General features: G+C 44.4%; 1 protein-coding gene across 1 annotated transcript in view; it reads right to left on the bottom strand.

The window, feature by feature from the left end:
* Window positions 1-8,544: 8,544 nt before the first annotated feature.
* CUNH1orf87 (chromosome unknown C1orf87 homolog) overlaps window positions 8,545-19,979 on the bottom strand; it is a 78,378-nt gene continuing 66,943 nt past the window's right edge. The window contains 3 exon segments of the mRNA XM_044383579.2: window positions 8,545-8,705; window positions 14,720-14,927; window positions 18,233-18,312. Coding sequence (XP_044239514.2) covers window positions 8,545-8,705; window positions 14,720-14,927; window positions 18,233-18,312 — 449 coding nt within the window.

The following is a 19,979-nucleotide window of genomic DNA, read 5'->3' as shown; positions in this document are numbered from 1 at the left end:
GACCCTCAGTTCCCTCATCTGTCAGATGGACGTAATCACACTGACCTATTGAATTGTTGCAATTGTCAAATTACATGTGTGCAGTGCATACGGTGCCTACAAGGTCAAGTGCGTGGTGGGAGTGAGGTCAATGTGACTTTTCTCTCCTTCCTTTTATCTAGCATGTTTTTTGGTCCACTTCCAGATCTCTAAAACTGTCTCCCAACATAGTAACTAATAACGCTGGAAACTAATCTTTATCACTAATGCACAATCCATCTGGGAGAAAACCATTCCTTCTTAAATCAGGACTAATCAACGAGGCCTCAAGACCCAGCTCCGTCCTACCCTGAGCTTGTAGGAACAGATGGAAAATGGGCTGGGCAGATGGAAAAACTCCATTTTCCAACAGGAATTATTTATTTGTGAAGTTGGAACCACTTGGAATGAATATTTTGAATTAGGAGGATGAAATATTGTAAGATGCACAACAGGGCCATGAAATTAACTAATGCACTGTGACTACCAGCGTCACTGTGAGGCAGGGAGTAGGAATAATAATGGGGCCTTCAAAAAATGGTTCAAACACATAAATTATTTACTTGTGTGTGCGTCAGTGTCAATGACTCCCTTGAAGCTGTTCTGCTGATGGCGTTATCCTTCATGCCCTTCCTAAGAAAGGCTGTTCTTATTGCAAGGTCCTTTGTCTTTGTGATCAGGTTATTATGGAACATAAATATTAGAAAATACATAGCTATCACTTTATGAGACCTGTTTAGCGTTAGACACTGTGTGTGTTTTCCATACTTTATATGCAGCCTTTGTAATGATCCTGCAGAAGAGGGACTTTAAAGCCTACTGTTTTACAGCTGAAGAACCTTAAATTCACTGGTACTAGGTGACTTGCCCAAGTCACACAATCGTATGGAAGAGGTTTTCCTGCCTCTATTCTTGCATCTCAGCAGTTTCCCCCAAATGGCCCCTGAGCAATCGAAACATTCCTCTGGTCATATCACAGCCCTTTGTGCTTAGTATGGAGTCTTGGTTGGGCATCAAGGGCCTTCAAGACCTCATTCTACCTTCTCCAGCTTTGCCTCCTCACTTTCATCCAGAGCTTGAAGTGTATGTAGCCTAGTTCCCAGACAGAGGGCAGATTCATGTCTCAGGGGTTTTGTTCATCTTCGTCGACCTACCTGGAGAACTCAGCCCTGCCACCCAAGCACCCCACCCACATCCCCATTTTGGCCAGTTGCTTCTCCTTTGCCAGGGCTTGGCTCAGTCATAGATACTCTAGGAAGCCTTCCCTGACAACAGCCATGCTGCTATCAGTGGGCTGAGCTGCGTGCCTCTCCGCTGGGGCCGAGGACCCCTGGCTTTTCTCTCGCCCAGCACTTATACTCTGTTGTACTCAAAAGCTTTAGTGTCTGCGTTTGCTAACAGACTGTGAGTCCTATGTCATTCATCACCATGTGCCCGGTACCCACTACAGCGCTAAGCAGAGTGGGGTGTTTGTTTTTGTTGAACCAATGAATGAATAAATGAATGGATGAATGGATAAGAAAGACAAATGCTTCCTGCTAAATCATCTATGCGGTATATCTGTGGTTTTCGTAATGGCCTCAGACCAACAAATAACTAAGTTATCCATATAGGAATAAGTCACTAATGCCCCATTAGAGAGGGCTGAGGGAAACCGTAGTGTTGGCTGAGTGCTGTTCTCAGAGCGAGAAGAATTAAGTGGGGAGAGACGTAAACAGGGAGTAGACGTGCATTTTCTGATCCACTAGGAGCCAGGGGTAGAAGCTACCAACAGACCAATTCCAGACAGGGGTCACTATCAGAAGGAAGGAAGTCCAAGTCAGTCAGTGGTGTTTGGGCAAGGGCACTTTCCAGAAAGTCTAGAAGTATTTTGGAAAATCCACTCAAACTGTTTACTGACGCCTGACCATACAAGGTGCTCAGGAAATACTTGTTAAATAAAAAAGAGAGAACTGTACAGGTCTGAGTTCCTCTTTTCCCTCCCTAGACACAAATGACCCCAAGTTATTAGAAGCCCCAGAAGGAAGCAGCACCCGCGCCATTTCTGCCCGCATGGGCAACCAAGGGTGGGGGTCATCACAGCGTTTGGAGCTGGGAAGCTCTGTGTTAAATCATGTCTCTACTGCTCTTTGGCTGAGTCTCTGAACCTCAACTCTTCCTTCGTAAAGTGGAAATAATTCCCATTTCTAAAGGCTGTCATGAATATCAGGTGAAATTATAGCACCTGGCCCACAGCATGTGTTCAATACTGAGAGCTCCCTTCCCCTTCCCTTGGGCTCAGGGGACCTTGGCATGAGGCAGCAGGACACAAATCCCAAGGCGTACAGTGTGTGGGAACACGGTTTCTTGCACCCTGCCAATCTGGCTCTTGGACTGGGGCAGACCTACTGCTTGTTGCTGGAAACCAAGCCAGGATGGAGTGGGACTGGCAGGACTGGCAAAGAATGTCCTCTAAGAACTGTGTGAGGGAAGGCGAGTTCTCATCTGTCTCCCACTCCTCCTGCACTTCAGCAAAGCCACAGAATTTCTTGGATGCTCAGAGTCCTCACCTGCAAATGCCACCATTCTTCTTGCATCTCACTCCACTCTGGCCCATTCTGGTACTTTCCCCCCCTCAGGAGAGAGGGTTTCCCTGGACACATGCCCTGGATACTGCACCGGCCATCACAGCTGACCTGGTCAGAAACCCATTCCTCCAGGAGGTGGGGGAATAATGAGCCCCAAATGTGTCTTCCAGAGGCAGGATGTAGATTGGATCTCAGGCTCTGGAAGCTCCCATTGTGCAGAGATAGGTCTTTGTTTTGGGTCTGCCTGAGAAATAGCCGGGGCCTGACTAGAGTGCATGCAGGCCAGCTAAGGAAAATATTGATTGAATTACAAGCGTGAGGATGGTTACTAAAGAACAGAGGAGACTGAACCGGTCAAGGGATAGTGGTACCTTCTCTCTCCTTCTCTGTCCTTGGAAGAAGGTGGCCGAGACCTGGCAACCTTCCTGATGCTTCGTAACTGGAATATCCTGTCATTCGTGTGATCCTGTACTTGGAAGGAGCTACTCCTCTTTCCCATCACTGACAGATTTTCATCCATCTCAAGTGCTTCTGCGGACAGAAAGCTACTGACCTTAGGGAGCAGCCCACTTCCTTGTTTATCGGTGCTGATCCCTAGCATGTCTGTTCTCTGGTTGAATCAAAATCCATCTACCTATCCACTCCTCACTCCACTCGTGGACCCAAAGGGGGACAGAGTGCCTCTCCTACCTGCCTTTCTGTTTCTTCGCTCTATCACATGCTGAATCAGGGGCAGGTGGTGCCGTGGTTAAGGAGTAAGAAGCGTTGCTAACCAAGGGCAGTGGGTGGGGGTGTTCTGGGGTTGAGATGACTTATTTGGGATGGGCTGTTTATTCAGAGGTACATACATAGGAAGGTGCAAGTGGGGAGTGTAGGCCAGGATATGGATTATGGAAAAGTTTTATACAGTAAGGGCCCTATCCTGAGCTCCCTCCCCAACTAGAGTCAGTTCTGGAAGAGAGAAACGAAGCTTTCTTTCTTTTCTTTTCTTTTTTCTTTTTTCTTTTCTTTCTTTTCTTTCTTTCTTTCTTGGTGGTGGTGGTGCTGGTGTTTTGTTTTTTGTTTTTAACTCCCCGATGCCTAGAAGGGCCAGACACAGGGTTAGTGCAGTTGTTGTTGCCATGATTGATCAAACTTTACATCCTCTTTGGCCACAAGAGAGGGTAGAAAGGAGATTAAAATAGAGACCAATTTTAGAAGAACAAATTGGAACTGTCTGGAGAAGGCATTGTCTTAGAGATGACAAGTAGTGAGGTTCACATCCCTGGAGGTGTTCAAACATAGGGAGTCTGAAGGAAACTGTGCTTAGAGACAGCATGAGAATGTTGAAAAATGATTTTGCTGTTTGGAATCTCCCAGGGATTGGCCTATTGATCAGTATTTTGGAATTCCAGTGAAACAGAACCCAGGTAGGGATCCCCTCATGGAACTGCTGAAGATCGTATGGGAGAATGGGATGTGTGTTTTGAGCAAGGGCTTGGTGCAAGGCACCAGTTGCCTGCTATCCACCAGCTAAGTCTTCGTCAGAGCTCAATCTGCTTGCGAATTTGTCTGGAATCCATTCCTATCAGCACCATCTGTTTGCGATTGTCCTACCATCTGACCATTTACCCTTTGTCAAGTTCCTTCTTCTGGGCACCCCCACCGCCAGTTAGAGTCTACCCATTGTCCAATCTGAATAAACTGAGTCTGAGGAGAGACTGGGCAGCAGAGAGGGGAGGAAGTGGGGAGACCTTCCGATGTGTTGGCATTCAGGGCCATGACGTGTCTGCGAAGTCCCCACCAGGCCTTCACACAGAACCCGGGGAGAGAGCATGTGGCTGAGCCGGAGCCATATTGTGCCCCAGACAGTCTGATGGCTCCACAAATAATATTGATGCCTTTTGTTTGGAAACTCTTTTTGGAGGCTTCCCATTTCCCAATGAGCCACGCTAAGTGCTGGGCCTCCCCCAAGCCACTGCCTGTTGCATGGTCCCGCAGCTAACTGTGCAGGGAGATGAAGGGCCCTGAATGCTAATGAGAGGAATGACTGGCATTCCTGAGGCACCCCAGCTCTGGGACCCCGCCTTTGTTGCTAAGGAGCAGTGGAACTGTAGCTGGAAGGCTGTAAGTAGGAGGGGCAAGGAGAGAAAGAGAAGAAAGGCCAGCATTTGTTTGCAGAGCTCCACAGTTCTCTGGCCTGCTCCAAAGCTGTCCAGTTGCTGGTCCCAATTAGAATATCAAACCCTGTATTGCTTCCCTTAATGATCTTGGGAAATTCCTCTGAAGAGTCAGGGAGCACTTAGCAAGCTCTTTGGACTGCGCGATCTATACCATTGTGTTTCTGCTTGTGTGAACACACAACGCCCAGAGTCCTGAAAACACCTTTCATTTCAGTCCCCACAAGACAGTGATGTTGCTGGGAGATCCGGAAAAGGGCAGGAGGCCATCGGGCTTCAAAAGTTTCATGCGGGGGCTCCGTTCTACAAATGTTTTCCGGGTGCCCACTTGGGTGAATCTGCGCTCCGTGCTGGAGACAAAGCTGGGGAAGACCTTAGCCCTTTCTGGGAGTGACCTCCAGACTTGCTGAGGAGAAAGACCACACATACTGGAGAGAATTTTGCAGGTTATTCACTCTGTGACCTGCAAGCCACTGTTCGACTTGAAGTTGTGCACTGGGTTCTGATCCTGACTCAGTCACTCAATAGCTGTTAGCCCTTAGGCGAGTGCCTTGACCACCCTGAGCTTCAGTTCTCATATGTACATCGTATATGTATGGCAGCACAGCAATGCCAGCTTAGCTGGGCTACTGGGAGGAGTCAGAGCAGGTGAGAGAATGGAGAACAAGAACGTGGAGGGCATGGTCTCTGCCCTCCAGGACCACGTGATCATGGAGCCCCCTGTTGGCTTGGAAGGAGTCTGTACTTGGAAAAGTCATTTGATGATTTGGTCCATTGACTGGGGTAAATGGAGATACTGTATAAGAATAAAATAGGAAACCAGTTTCCCCTTATGGAGCATGTCTACGTGACAGGTATAGTGCTGGGCGGTTTGCACCATTATCTCCTGTAACATGACTGACTCTGCGGGGTAGGTAGTGAATTGCGCAGGGTCATACATCTGGGAGGGGTCTGCCCAGCTGGTGAGATTCAGCCTCTGTCATGTCTTCAGTGATCCATCTTTAGAGGCTGAGGCTTCCGGACAGTTCGGGCAGACATAGCTGACTCTGGGTCTCTCCGGGGCATACTGGAGTCTGAACAGTCCGCGCACACACTCACCTGTGTAGAAAGGTTCTGCTAGAGAAACCTGGTCAAGACCACAGACACCAGACTTTCTCTCCCCAGTGTGAGAAGTTCACAGTGACACAGTCACAGGGAGTATACAAAACAACACTGATCTTGGGGGTGGGAGGAGAGAGAAAGAGAGAGAGAGAGAAAGAGAGAGAGAGAAAGAGAAAGGTGGCAGATTTTCCATAAGCAAATCATGGAGAAGTCCTAGGATAGAGGTCAACCAAGATTCTAAAGCATAATGACGTCATAGCATTTTCCTGTTTGTGTCCAGCGGTTCGTCTCATGGCAAGGCCTCATTTAACATCTGCTGTCACATTGTCACCTTGATATCTTAGCTTTATCGATGACTTAAGTTGAATTCTGTTTCTTTCAGGGTTTACTCAGAGAAAATCTAATGGGTATTTACTTTTGCAAAGTGGAAGTCTTGCAAATGCACACATGCACGTGTGCACACACACACCTTGGGGTAAAGTAGTGGACACTTCCAGACAGGAGAGGACCCAAGAATAATTGTCCCTTGGTTCTAAAAGGCAGATATATCTCAAAATGTGTTTTTGCTATGGGGGTAGCCTTATGTCCCTATGTCATTTCACAGAGACGTTGTTCAAGCATCCTGACGCTCAGCAGCTAAGGAGGGGCACAAGAAAGGTCCATCCCTACCACGTGCAAGAACTGGCCAAATGGCATGACTCTCAGTAACACTTCTGTGAAACACTCAGTGTAAACTATTCCTGTTTTACAGTTGAAGGAACTGAAGCTCAGAGAGATGGAACACTTGCCAAGCCTCCCACCTACTAAGTGCCGGAGCTGGATTTTGGCTGCTTTTAAAGCCTTTTTCTTTTTCTGCCCTCTGTTGAAGGGTGGGTAGTACTGGTGGTGTGACTGTGGATCCAGATATGGCCATGGCTCCCCCACTTCCAGAAACATTCGGTCAGCCAGCTCTGTAGGGAGTACAGGGTGTGCATGACCTGTAGTCGCGTGGCTCTGGGCCACCTTTCGTGTTGCCTTCTGTGTCAACAGGGTCTCCTCTAGTTGCGTGAGTTGGGGGCTGCTGAGGCTATCCGTCAGGAGCGAATCTAGATGTTGCATACAACGAATTGGGTAAGGTAAGGTTACACCCTCCAGGCCCCATGATTGCGTCTGATAACCCTGGCTTCATGGTTAGGGCCTCCCATCATCCAACCCTCTTTCCAGCCCACTTCCCCACAGAGATGTAGGGTGGACAGGGCATTCTTAGGTATGTGACCAATGTTTTCCAGAAGGCTCTATCCCTCTGGCCAGTTATCAACAGGCACAGCCCAACAGCTTTTCTACCCTTTACTTCTTTGAGCCTCTCTTTCCTCAACGGTATTGAGTACCATTTACTCAATACGGTAAACCCCGGCACACTGAGTTGTCAGAGTTGGGTGAAACAGAGCACGTCCGGTTCCCAACACGTGTTTGTTGCCCAATGTATACTGACTTGTCTGACCTAATATTCTACTTTTCCTCACTTGACATTTTAGTAGCATGAGAAAGCCATGTTTGTTTGATTACTTCTTGACCTAAAACACAGCTAGCAGGTCCAAGGGTTCTAGAATGTTAGAGAGATGGTCAGTTGGACTCAAGAGGCATTTTTCTGGGTTACTCAAGGATTATAAAAACTAAAGTAGGTCAAACTTGAAGCCCTTAAAGATCGTTGATGTTAGTGGATCAAAATTATTTTGTTCTTAAGGTTTTGTTTATAAGATTTTATGAGACATCCCCCTATATAAAATGGATAAAAAGGGATGCTCAGAGAGCTTTTTACTTTCCCCCTTGACCTAACTCCTTTGTCCTGTCTCCCGCACAAATTTGAAAACCAGAATCCAGGCCACTCAGCATTGACGATGGTTCTGGGAACACATTTGTCTCTGAAGTCCTGGGTCGGTATTCCTCCGGGGAGCTCATGCTGTGTGGTGTTATGTGCATGTGAGTGTGTGTTCCCTGGGAGGTGCAAAGTTGGATAGAAGAACTGTGGGAACTCGTGGAAAGTTTTGCTTGATTTTCCTGCCAGAGAAAGTAGAGATGTTCCCTATTTCCAGAACCCCTTGTCCCAGGTGTCAATCATTAAAACTTCTATCTAATACCCTGGGAAAATATCCTTGGGGACAGTGTAACATGACCTAGTTTTGTACTAGAGAAAATATCTCACTTATTCAGAAAACTCACTTGGAATTCTGCTCCTATCCTTAGTCTTAATGTCTTGCTAATAATTTTATTTTTCTGATAATGTGGACATCCTTCCTAGAATAGTGACTAGAGGAAAGGCTGGTTTACTCATCCAAAAATGATGTATCGAGGTCTCTTACGTGACAGGCATTTTGGGGAGTTGACCACAATATCTAGCATATTTTTTACTCTATGGAATTGCAGGGTTTGCAAAAATGAAGTTTCATCAACAATACAGAAAAAAAAATCATGTTAATAAGGAGCTTTATTAGAATAGAAGGGGACTTTAAGAAATTGGGCTTTTGCCACCTCGGGAGAGGAAATCCGGTTTTCTCGGGTCACTCTGAGCGGCTTGTGAGGGAGCGTCATGGCCAGAAAAGAAGTCCGAGTCCAAAGCGTCTCCAGTCACTGTATCGGCCTCACTCAGGCCGGAGAGAAACACGTGTCTGGGTAAAAAGGAAGATAAAGGAAACATCTGTTCTCACAATATGGGCTTGTTATCATAGCTCCTTTAAGTACCAAAGTGCTGGCTCCAAGAGCATATTTTCTCCCGCACGGAATCTCCGCAAGGCTTGGTCGATTTTCCGAGGGCTCAGGGATAGGTTGTAAATGAGATTGTAGTTGTGAATGAGGCGTCTGGCCCGTTCCTTCTCCAGAACTCCTGTGATTGGGTTGGGTGGGTGGGAAGTTTTGAAAAGAGGATGAAGAAAGCAAAAAAGAGAAAAAAAAATCTATATTAGCTTGAATGACTTCCGAGTAAAAACAAAATGCTAATATTTTGACACGTTCAGCTTGTTAAAGCAATTGAAGCTTATTCTTTGTGGCTATAAAACTTTAAAGGCCAGTTTTTAAAACAGGCGGGTGCCTGCTAAAATCAGTTTCTAATTTTTCTGGGTAATTTTTTATCTTACTGAAAGAGCCAAACATGTTCCCAACCATGCAGGATTCGAACAGCTCATTCTTGTGCATTTCTGGACATGTATTTACTGTGCCTCCCTTCTGCTTACTGTGTGATCACAGGTAAGTCATCTCATTTCTCATCGCTCAGAGTTGAAAGCTGTGTAATAGAGACGGTAGCGTGTATCACCGCAGGGTGTACTCTGGTACCCATGCCTTGTATGTATCAACGCCAGGGTGCTTTCCAAGTTCAGGATACGTGGATTTGGGTGGTTGCAGTGGAGAACATGGCATCAGCCAAGACAAATAACTCCTTCATAAGCTCCTCATTGTGAGCTCATCTAGGGCAGATGCTGTGCTTAGGAATATAGAGGATTTAGACAAGGAAACTTTTACCTGAAGAAGATCCCCAACCAGTTGAGACGGTAAGATATGCAGAAAATTAGCTGGAGTGCCCGAATAGTGACTGATACTTCCACATGTATATAACATTCACTACGTTTCAGGCATGCTTCCAAACATATTACCAGTAGTAATTCATTTAATGCTCATAACAACCCATTTTACAGAGGGAGAAACTGAGGCATAGAAGTGGTAAGTCACTTGCCCAAAGTTGCTTGAATCCAGGCATTTAACTACACTGCGTCATAGAATAAGGGGGAAGAGTTTGTTGCGAGTAAGGCTCAGATCACTTCCTAAAGATGTTCCCTGAACTGTGCAGATCTACACTGCAGGTGTCAAGAAAAGCTTTTCAATATCTTTTCTAGGGACTAAAGATGCATCCCTTGTATGTTCTTCTGTTATCCTGTGCTCGTGCAGGCTGTAATGATGATTGTGAAATTCTTTCTGAAAGAGGCCAGATGAAGTCCCCTAGTCATTTTGTGAACACCACGACCAGTCCTTTAAAGTTTGGGTCTACTGGACACCTGTTACCTCCATTTAAGCTGCCAGGTATTGTTCCTATTTAAATGAGCAAGGACTGTGGAGCATCATGCCCCCCTCTGAACCTCTCTGTGATGGGTGTTCTTAACAGTGGGTTGCAGACAGACGGTGTCCTAATGTGATTTATTCTATTCAGTTCTATTCGGTTCTATCCCGTCCCGTCCCATCCCTGTTTATTTTCTGTTCTATGTAGGCTTGTTTATTCTCTCTCTCTTCTATTAGAATGTTGATCCTTTCCTCTGCAGAAATATCTTTCTGTGAGTTGGCCCATTGCATTTCTGCAGTTCTCTGCCTTGGGTGGCTTCTCTTGGTCTGGTCTAGCTTGGATCCCTCAAGACATCTCCTCTGGAAGTATAAGTCATGGGCTTTGGATGAAGTGTCTGACTGGGAAGGTACTTTAACCTTCTGAGCCTCAGTCTCAACTTTAAAATAGGGATAATTAAACTGTATGAAAATAAATAAAATAATGAAAGCTTAGCACCGTGCCCAGAACTATTAAGCACTCATTAATGCAGGCATTATTATAGGATGATTATAATAGTTATAGCACCAATATTATTCTAAATCAATAAGAATGTGTCTTCATAAGAAGAAATTTTTAAAATGCATAAAATGTAGTTTATATTTTAACTAAAATTAAAAGTAGTGTTAAAAAAATACATGTAGGGATCACTACTGGTGTGTGGAGGGGCATTTTTTGCTATCTGCTGAGCTTTACCATTGGTAGAGGAATCCTAGTGTCAACCAAAGTCCATTGACTGAAATTTGTATCTGTCTAATTTGCTGTCATTAGGGGCTGCCCAGGACAGCTGCATAAAATAACCCTTACAATCCATCTTGGTGCTGAAAAGCCTGTTCTTGTCCCACCAGAACCAAAATGAAAGGAATAAGAAGAACCTCTTTAACAAGGACTTCATTCTACAGTTTGCAAAGAAATCTCAAATCTCGTGTAATCCTTTCTCCAAGAAGGGAGATATGTTTTATTATCAATTATAGATGAGGAAACAGGCTCAGAGGATATAAATAACTAGCTTTCAGGGCTCAACAAATAGTCAAGTCTGGACTTGAATCTAAGTCTTCTGGTAAAACCAAACAAAGAAACAATCAGCAAAGCAACAAGCAAAACCTCATGTTCTTTCTGGTATGTCATGGGAGTTTAGTGTAGTGGGAAGGCCAACAGAACTGGGTTTGAATTATGGCTCCTCTTCCTACTGGCTAGTCTTCTACCACTTTGAGCTTGGCTTTTTCCTCCATAAATAAGGCCATTAATCCCTTCAGCATGTGGTTGATGTAAGGAGTTAGCGATTCACTGTGTGCAGAGTCCAGACTCATGCAAAGAATGTCCTTGAGGACTCTCCTCGCATTCTGCCTCCTTGAACTGGAAAACATTTTCTATTTAGGCTTCAGTTCATTGGGAAAATTCCAAATCTCCCATTCTCCCAAACATTTATCCCAACTGCCCTTCTTTCTTTAGAAAACATGAGCCGTCATTCACATTCATTTCTTATTCTTTCTCCTCAAGGATATTTTCTTGACAACCCCTGTTAGAACATAAGCACAGAGTAAGTTCCCAGAAACACTAACTTGATGATGGATGGTCTGTCTTCACCCTGAAGGAAGAACACCCTGGCCTACATATTTCCTTGCACATAATAAAGAACACTGATTCATCAATAAGTAGTATCATCGGCTCAGTGTCTTGAATGACACTGTGGTGGTCATCTAAATACTGTGGTTAATAAACCAACTAAATGACCTCAGTTAATCCTCTTTCCTCATTAAAGATAGTTATAGATGTTCCCAGATCAGGCTGACACATTCTCTGGCGGACGAGGAACTAATGAATTTCATAGAAACAGAGAAAACAGGCATAAATAGTGAAGAGGCCATGAGAGAGGCATTTCAAATCTGCCGGAATCTGCCTCCAAAGTCAACAAAACTCTGTTTTTCCTCAGAACAGTTCAGCAGTATGAGAAAGGTCCCAGTCTTGGGGGAGTCTCTTAGCAACTAAGTTTACGATCCATCATCCATCACTGCAACTCAGCATTTATTTCTTTAGAAATGTCTTCCCTCTCCACCTGATGGTTTTTGTATTTGCTTGTAACCCCTTCACCACTCTCTGGTATGAATACCTAGACTCGTGATTTGTTTTGTTTTGTTTTGTTTTGTTTTAGTTTAAATTCAATTAGCCAACGTATAGAACATCATTAGTTTCAGAGGTAGAGTTCGGTAATTCACCAGGTGCATATAACACCCGGTGCTCATCACGTCACGTGCCCTCCTTCATGTCCATCATCTGGTTACCCCATCCTCATGATTATTTCAGTAACCTTTTGATCTCCTTTTCTCCAGTATCTTCCCTAAATTATCCATCTCTGCTTTTATTGTGCTCTCCTCTGGGCAGACCTTTGGTAAACATTGGGTAGAGGATTAAGCCTCATCCTGGCACACAGGATTCACAGTAGGGTCTCAATTTCACTATCTAATCTAACACGATCCTTCTAAGCTTTGCAGGAGATAGTTTCAACTCAGAACGCCCTCCCCAGCTATCCAAAGTCAACACCAACCTCTCCCGAAGGCTCGCTCAAGCTCTTTCTTCCATGGAACCCTGTCTGAAAACTCAGCTCATATTTGTATCTTCAGTTATAATACTTTGCTATACGTTGCCCTTGAGAATGTTTGTTTTTTTGGCGTTCAACTACTGTCTGTCTTGGTGCCTTACCTAAAAGGTCCTCGAGGCCAGAGATCATGTCTCATTCTTTTGGTTTCCCTTCTGGTTCAGCCTCTAGCACAGTGCTGGGCTCATAACACATGTTTAATAAGTTTAATAAGCTAGATGAATTTTTCATTTGAAATTTTCATCTACCCCTCTCTTTGGTATGATTATTAGAAGTCCTTGGGTATTGTATGGTAGTTATACTTTATGTGGTCTAGAGTTAAGTGCTTTGGAATTTCAAAACAAAATGAAGCAGAAACACACAGAGAATGGAAACGCATTGCTACGGTTACGTGAGTACTTCTAGAGAGTGCTAATGTAGCCACTATGTTTTTGTTGAGATGTAATTGACATATACCATTATATAAGTTTAAGGTGTACAATGTGATGATTTGATACATGTACGTACTGGGAAATGTTTAACACGATAAGGTTAGTTAACATATCCTTTATCCCACGTAATTACCGTTTTATTGTGGTTGTTGTTATGGTGGTGAGAACGTTAAAGCTCTACTCTCATGGAAACTTTCAAGTATACAATACGGCATTGTTAACTAGAGTCATCATGCTGTACGTTAAATTCTTGGAACTCATTAATCTTCTAACTGAAAGTTTGTGCCTTTTGACCATGTCTCGCATTTTACCCAGCAACCACCATTCTATTCTCCACTTCTATGGGTTCCATGTTTTTAGGCTCCACGTATAATACACTAACTCACCGTAACTACAGAATGTAATTAAGTATCACCATTTCAGTCCATGTGTTTTTGCACCTGCTTCCTCTTCCCTAGGTTTCTGACCTTGTTCGGGACTTCATTTTCACGTGGACGTTGCAAATCCTTACTCCTTTCCTTACTTTCAGTTTCTCCTTCAATCTGCACACAACCATCAAGGATCTTTCTGAAATACAACTTCATCCTACCATTTCCCTGCTTAGAAACTCTCAGAGCTACTCACTCTTTTTGAACTAAATCCAAATTCCTTGGTTTGGCACCTAAGATCCTCCTAGATCTGGAATCTTATATTTCTACCTTTATCATTTAACATTCTTCTTAATTGCCCTTATAGTCTTTCCAATCAAAACTTCCTGCACGGAGTTTCACACATAACACTTTGCTTGGCTAACATACACCTTTGCCAGAAAGGTCTATTTCATTACTTCATATGTAAGCTGCTTTTTATCTTTAATGGTTAATTTCACATGAATATAACCTTCCCTGATCACATCACTAGGAAGGAATACTCCTTTCTCTGAGTGCCCACATTTCACACTGTAATGGTATTTATTACCTTCCATCTTGGATTTGTTTATGTATTTACATTCGTTCCTTTCTTCGTTCCCTCAAAAAAAAAAAAAGTTGAACAGAATTGTGCAAGGTGCAAGGGTGAAAAAAGGAATGTAGTCTACTGGTGAGATTGTAAGAAGTCCCCAAATGAAAAAAAATATATATCAAATATGATAATGGTTGTTAAAGAACTCTAGGAGGCCAGACAAAGGTTAGCCTAGATCTGTCTGGGCAAATTTTGGGAGTCTCAGAGGAGTAGAGCCTGAGTTCTAACCTAAAACGTGTTTAGGCATGAGCTAGTCAGGTGGACAAGTTGGGGAGTTGGCAGGGGGTGGGGTAGAAAGAGGAGAGGCAGACAGCTCAGATGGAGAGCATAGGGTGAGAAAAGGAGCAGTCACAGGAGAAAGCACAGTGTGTTTGAGGAAGGCAAGTTATTCATTATGATAGGGTAGGATAAGCTGAGAGATTACCAGTTGAAGGAAAAGAGACTGGTCAGGTGGACAGAACCAGCTTTTGCCTTGCTAAGGAGTTTGGAGTTCAGCCCGTCAGTGGGCGTGCTGAAGATTTCAGCTGGGAGTTACAAGACCAGATTGTAGGTTACACTCCAGTAGTTGAATGGAGGAGGATCAAAGACACAAAGCGACTGTGAGTGACCTGGTGGGGGATTCATGTCTGGCTCTGACTCACCTTTGAATTTCCCAATTGTGCTCCTGGTGCCAGTGCACATGGTTTACATACAAACTGTATTTGTTAAGACGTGCAAGAAAAGGAGGCGTCCGTTCCAGACTAAAATGCAAATAGAAAGGCGTAGCAGCTCCGAGGTTCTCACTTCACCTGTACGACTCAGATCACGTAGGTAGAGGGCATTTTCCAGCTCCCTGAACCTGTCGATCCATGTCTCATATTCTTCAGACTCGTTCTTCGTTGTCGGACTCACAACAGGCTGTGAGACTGGCCTGACCTTCAGAGCATTCGGGGGATCTTTGGGGGTGGAAATCTCAGCAGGAGGGTTTTCTGGTTGCAGCTCCTCTTCTGGAGTTTTCTACCAAAACAACACAAGCGTCTCACTGGCAATACATTCACCACACAAAGCTCCTCCAGGCTCTTGGCCAAAGGGGAGGCCACACAGCTAGCAAGGTTTATTGCAAGGTCTGGCTTTGTAAAGCTACAGGATGTGTTTCAAGTCCTCAGTGCCATAGGACCACATCTGCCAATTCTTGCTGGATATAAACTACTATGTTGAGTCGTTTTTTGTTTTTTTGTTTTTTTTAAGGGAAGGATGAAATCATGACTTTGTTCAGTTTACATTTCTGATTTACACAAAACAAAAGTTTCTGTAACTGAGACTGTTCATGATATTCCACTCTGTTTTCTACTAGTGGGGTACACAGGGGATAGGCTTCAGGCAATGCTTATAATTTCTTGGTGGGAAAACCTCTGCATCATGAGTGTGAGATTCTTGACGAAAAGTGATTGAAACAGTACTGATATTATCTCAGGCTTATAGGCTCATTCTGACAAACCATAAGACGCCTCTGTGGTCTGCCAGTCCATCTAACGAAGGAAGCTGCGGCCCGGGGAGTGGACTTACTAAGACCTTAGTAATGGTAGACACAAAACTAGAAGGAGGAACAGAGGTACGTCCAGCTCATTTTGGTATTCTAACTCCAAGTCCAGCACAAAACAGAAATGCTTTTAGAACAAGTAGACGGATGAGTCCCCACTGCACCATGTAAGACATCCTATCACCTACCATGAAGAGAGAGCGTGGACATTGACTGTTTGATCAGCCCAAGCCCTCTGCTCCAGGAATTGCCCATCCTTCCTGTCTCCATGGCTGTGGAGAGAATCGCCATGTGTGTAAGTACATGGCGCGGGACTGGGCATCAGATGCAAAATGGGCCAATAAACACACTGTCCCATGGTTTTGGAACTATTTGTGAGAGATAAAGACAGAAGGATAGAAAAAAAGAGATCATTCTATGTGAGATGCAGGAATGCTAGCAGGTTTTCCACTCTGTGTATTGGAAATGAGAAAAAGATGGTCTGCTGAGAAAGACAGACAGATGGAAAGATAGGTAGAGGATATGAAGCTGACGGCAGAGAGAAGAGAAAACATGCAGGAGGTCATGATGTTGTTCAAGTCTCTGAGTTTAGTTTATTGTTATGGTTCTGTCCTTAGGTAGCGTGATACGCTTGTCTATCCTTTGTATCCAACATATTAAATTGGTAGAGTTGGTTCTGTTCACCTCAATGCAAATAATCTTAACTAACCTACCATAGAATTATGTCTCTAACTTCTGTATATCTGTGCTTACCCCAATTTTCAAATATCTGAATTTCTCCAGTTTTGTAACTTTGTCTCAAACTTCTCACATATAAGTTGTGAAAATCCCATAGCTCTGAAGAATGGAAATTGCAATACGACACCCGGTATTGAGTTTGTTAACAAACATGCATTAAGCTGCCGCTGGGGAATGTGAAGAACTGTTTTATTTGAAAGAAGAGAATGCTATATGAAATTGTAACCATATGGGTGACCAGCAACCAGTAAATTGTAAGAGATTACTATAAAAGAATTCCACTTTGATAAAATCAACTTTGAGAAACAGCTGAAAGTTTTCATAAAGTAAATAAATAGGATTATTATACTTTTTAGAGCTTTGGACGACTTTAGAAATCCAGATGCAAACTTGAGATAATCTATCCAGCGAAATGCACATTTGCATAGAGTTTGGTGGATGATTTTAGAGAATTCAAAGAGGTCCTTGGATCTGAGAAGCTGGTTTTCAATAAATTTCCATATTCTTTCAGATAGTTCAACGTTCTCTTTGACCACGAAAGGCAGGGGAAGGGGGGATTTGTATGGACCTGAATTAGGCTCAACTAAAGAAGTACGGAGTAAGTAACACACCCTATACTGTTTTGGTCCCACTGTATCAGGATAAAGTCCAAATTCCTTGGCACGTAAGACGACGCCAGTTCTTGTTCTTGCTTCTCTTCTTTCAGCCGTGTGTATACATCCTTTTCTCCAATCTTTTTCCAGCCACTTAAAACCAGAAAAAAATGAAGCTACAGGATACCTTTATGCTTTATACCCACCGTTCCCTCCGTCGTGAGAACCTTTCTTGCCACTCATGTCCTGATTGGTTGGGCTTCTATTCATCCTTCAAGACCCAGCTCATATTTCACTTCTCGTGGGAAGCCTTCCCCAGAGCCCCAGGCAGGGTGAGGGGTGATTCCTTGTAGCCTCTTTATCCATCGCAGCACTTATTAGAGGGCACTGTGACTGTCGCAGTATCTCTGTCCTCTACCAGAGCTAGAGACTGGGCCTGGGAGGTCGTCGTTTGTGGACCTTCAAGCTCTGCTTAGCGGCTGGCACATAGTTTGTTCTAAAGACGTGTTAACCGAATGAATAAGGGAATGAATAAATGATTTTCTCTGGGAAAAGAGGAAATGTGCTTTACCAAACTTCTGCTTCAATTTCACCCTCTAAAAGTGGGGCAATGAATGCTGCTTATAGAGGAATGTGAGAAGAATCAATTATTGCAGAGATGCAGTAAAATCCTCAAACAAGAGGCAAAATAAAAGAGCAAAGTATATTTTTTATAATCTTATTCACAACAGACTTAACACTCAAGGAGAAAAGCATTTGCTGTTGTTTCTTGCGTGGCAAGAGGCTTGCCAAAATGGATACTATTTTCTAAAATATTTCGAAGTGTGAAGTGCATGAAGAGGCCTCCCGTCATTTTAAGATGAATTATGTTCTAATCCGGGCATTTTAAAAACAACAACAACAGAAAAACTCAGGCTGTTTTTCAATTCTGTCTGCATCTTCTTTTGGCTAAGTGCTGGGAATATTAAAACGGATTTTAACTGCTTGCCAGATTTTTTTTTTTTTTTTAAATCAAAGAGCCCATTACATTTTAAAATGTGATGTCTGGGGAAAAGGTCACCCTCAGTTTCTGGAAGCTGGGCTTAAGATGTTAAAATAGGTCTCATAACCATCTTTTATTTTGACGGCAGTTGGTGGCTTGGTCACAGGCTTTGGAAGGACACCTGTATCCATGCTACAAGTCCAGTTTCTCGGGGCAGACGGCGGGCCCTTCATGGTGCGTTGAGAGATTTCTGCATGCCTACCAGCTGGGCCAGGAACCAACCCAAACGCTCTCACAGTTCTGCCTCTCTTCTGTGTTGGAGCAGAGTCTCAAAGTCAAAGAGAGCCTGACATCAAGGTGTTGGGTGGAAATCAAAAACCCAAGAGGGAGGGCCCCACCCAGCGTCAGAGACTAGAAGGCAAGGGATGGGTGAAGCCCTTCCTCCGGCTCTGTGTAGCCAGGTGCACACCATATGTTCTGTTTCGCCTGGAGACATCGCAGGGACTTCAGCCTGCATTGCCGCGCCAGAGGTTTTCTTTACGTTCTTTCCTAGACAAGAAAGAAAAACATGGAAGGGTTTAGTTTGGTCTCCTCGTGTTAGCACCTACACGCATGCACCCAGGCCAGGAGAAGGTGGAGGCTCTGTTATATGGTTGGCACAGAGGGAGACACCGGTAGGTAAAAGCTCTGGCCCTGCCCCGGTGGAGCTCACAGAGGGGAAGTAGGTGCTGAGTCACCACTCACAATGATTACTTGGTTACAAAACACCACAAACACAACCAAAGGTGAAAATATTTACACTTATTTTGGGATGGGGCAGGAGTGGGGGAGGAGGGAGAAGGTTGTTGGAGGAAGTGACACGTAAACTGGGGGCCTGAGGGATGAAGAGGAGTTGCCAGGTAAAAGTGATGCTGGTGGTGCCTCCTGCACTGCAGATTGTTCCAGAAAAGCAGAGGCAACAGCCTATAGAACCGCCTTGAATCAAGAGGGCTTCTCCAGTTTGGAGAGCAGCAAGGGGCCTCTTTCCATAGCTCTGCCTCTTTCCAGAGAAGCAGGAACTTCTGCCCCTCTGTCCACGCAGGTGTGTGCCTGAAGGATCAGGTAGAAGCTTTGCCGTCCCCCTTCCTTACCCCTTTCAATGTTCACAGGTGCTGTACAGGCAGAGGTTTGAACAGCATCCCTAACCCAGACGATTCTACCGCCCAGGGGCTACTTGCTCAGGCTGCTGCCTTATGAATAGACATTTCCTTAGAATCCAGGAAAAAGACATGGAGACCTTCCGCTCAGGTCCTCTTAGGCTTATGGCGGGTGTCATTCATTCATCACTAGCACTTTTGGTGACTTCTTTATTTTACAAATCCATGCAACGACCACACAGTACAGATTTCTGGAAGCTTCGGCTTCCATATTTGGTGCATAATTCACATATGCATGTGCTTCTGAGTTGTGTCTCACTACTTTCAATAAAGATGGTTCAATCAATAAGTTTTTTTTTACAAAGGTGGAGAGTGGCAGTGTAACGTAGCGGTGGAGAGTGGAGGCTCTGAAGCCAGACGCCCTGGGTTTGAGTCAGTCGTGGCTCCTTTCTCTATGAGCTGCGTGACCTTGGCCTGGTGACTTGTCCTCTTTGTGTCGAGTCTCCACTTCTGTAAAAGGTGGCTAATGCCATCCATAGATTATTGTGAGGATTAAGTGGGCTAGAAACTATAAAGCAAACACCTGGAATATAGCAAGTGCTCAATAAATGTTGCCTAAGAGTGTCATCTATGGAAGGGTGTTCATGTAAATTAACTCACAGGTCAGATTAAAAAGCTTTTGTTGCACTTTTTTTTTTAAGATTTTATTTATTCATTCGACAGAATAGAGACAGCCAGCGAGAGAGGGAACACAAGCAGGGGGAGTGGGAGAGGAAGAAGCAGGCTCATAGCGGAGGAGCCTGATGTGGGGCTCGATCCCATAACGCTGGGATCATGCCCTGAGCCGAAGGCAGACGCTTAACCGCTGTGCTACCCAGGCGCCCCTTGTTGCACTTTTAATATTGCACCCAAGGATCATTATGAATCTCCCCCCTCAGTCTCTTGATGAAGACAATGTGACTTCATAACATCCGAAGCCCCAGCACCCAGCATTAGCATAAGTACTCAGTGCCTGCTTGTAGGCTAAATGGACGGCCATGGGGAGTTTAAAAATTAAAGCCGCTGAATATGTACGTCTAT

This window comes from Ursus arctos, unplaced genomic scaffold, assembly GCF_023065955.2.
Source record: "Ursus arctos isolate Adak ecotype North America unplaced genomic scaffold, UrsArc2.0 scaffold_12, whole genome shotgun sequence".
NCBI classification, from domain to species: domain Eukaryota; kingdom Metazoa; phylum Chordata; class Mammalia; order Carnivora; family Ursidae; genus Ursus; species Ursus arctos.
The sequence above is the reverse complement of the archived record's forward strand: the minus strand, read 5'-3'. Positions and strand labels throughout refer to the sequence as shown.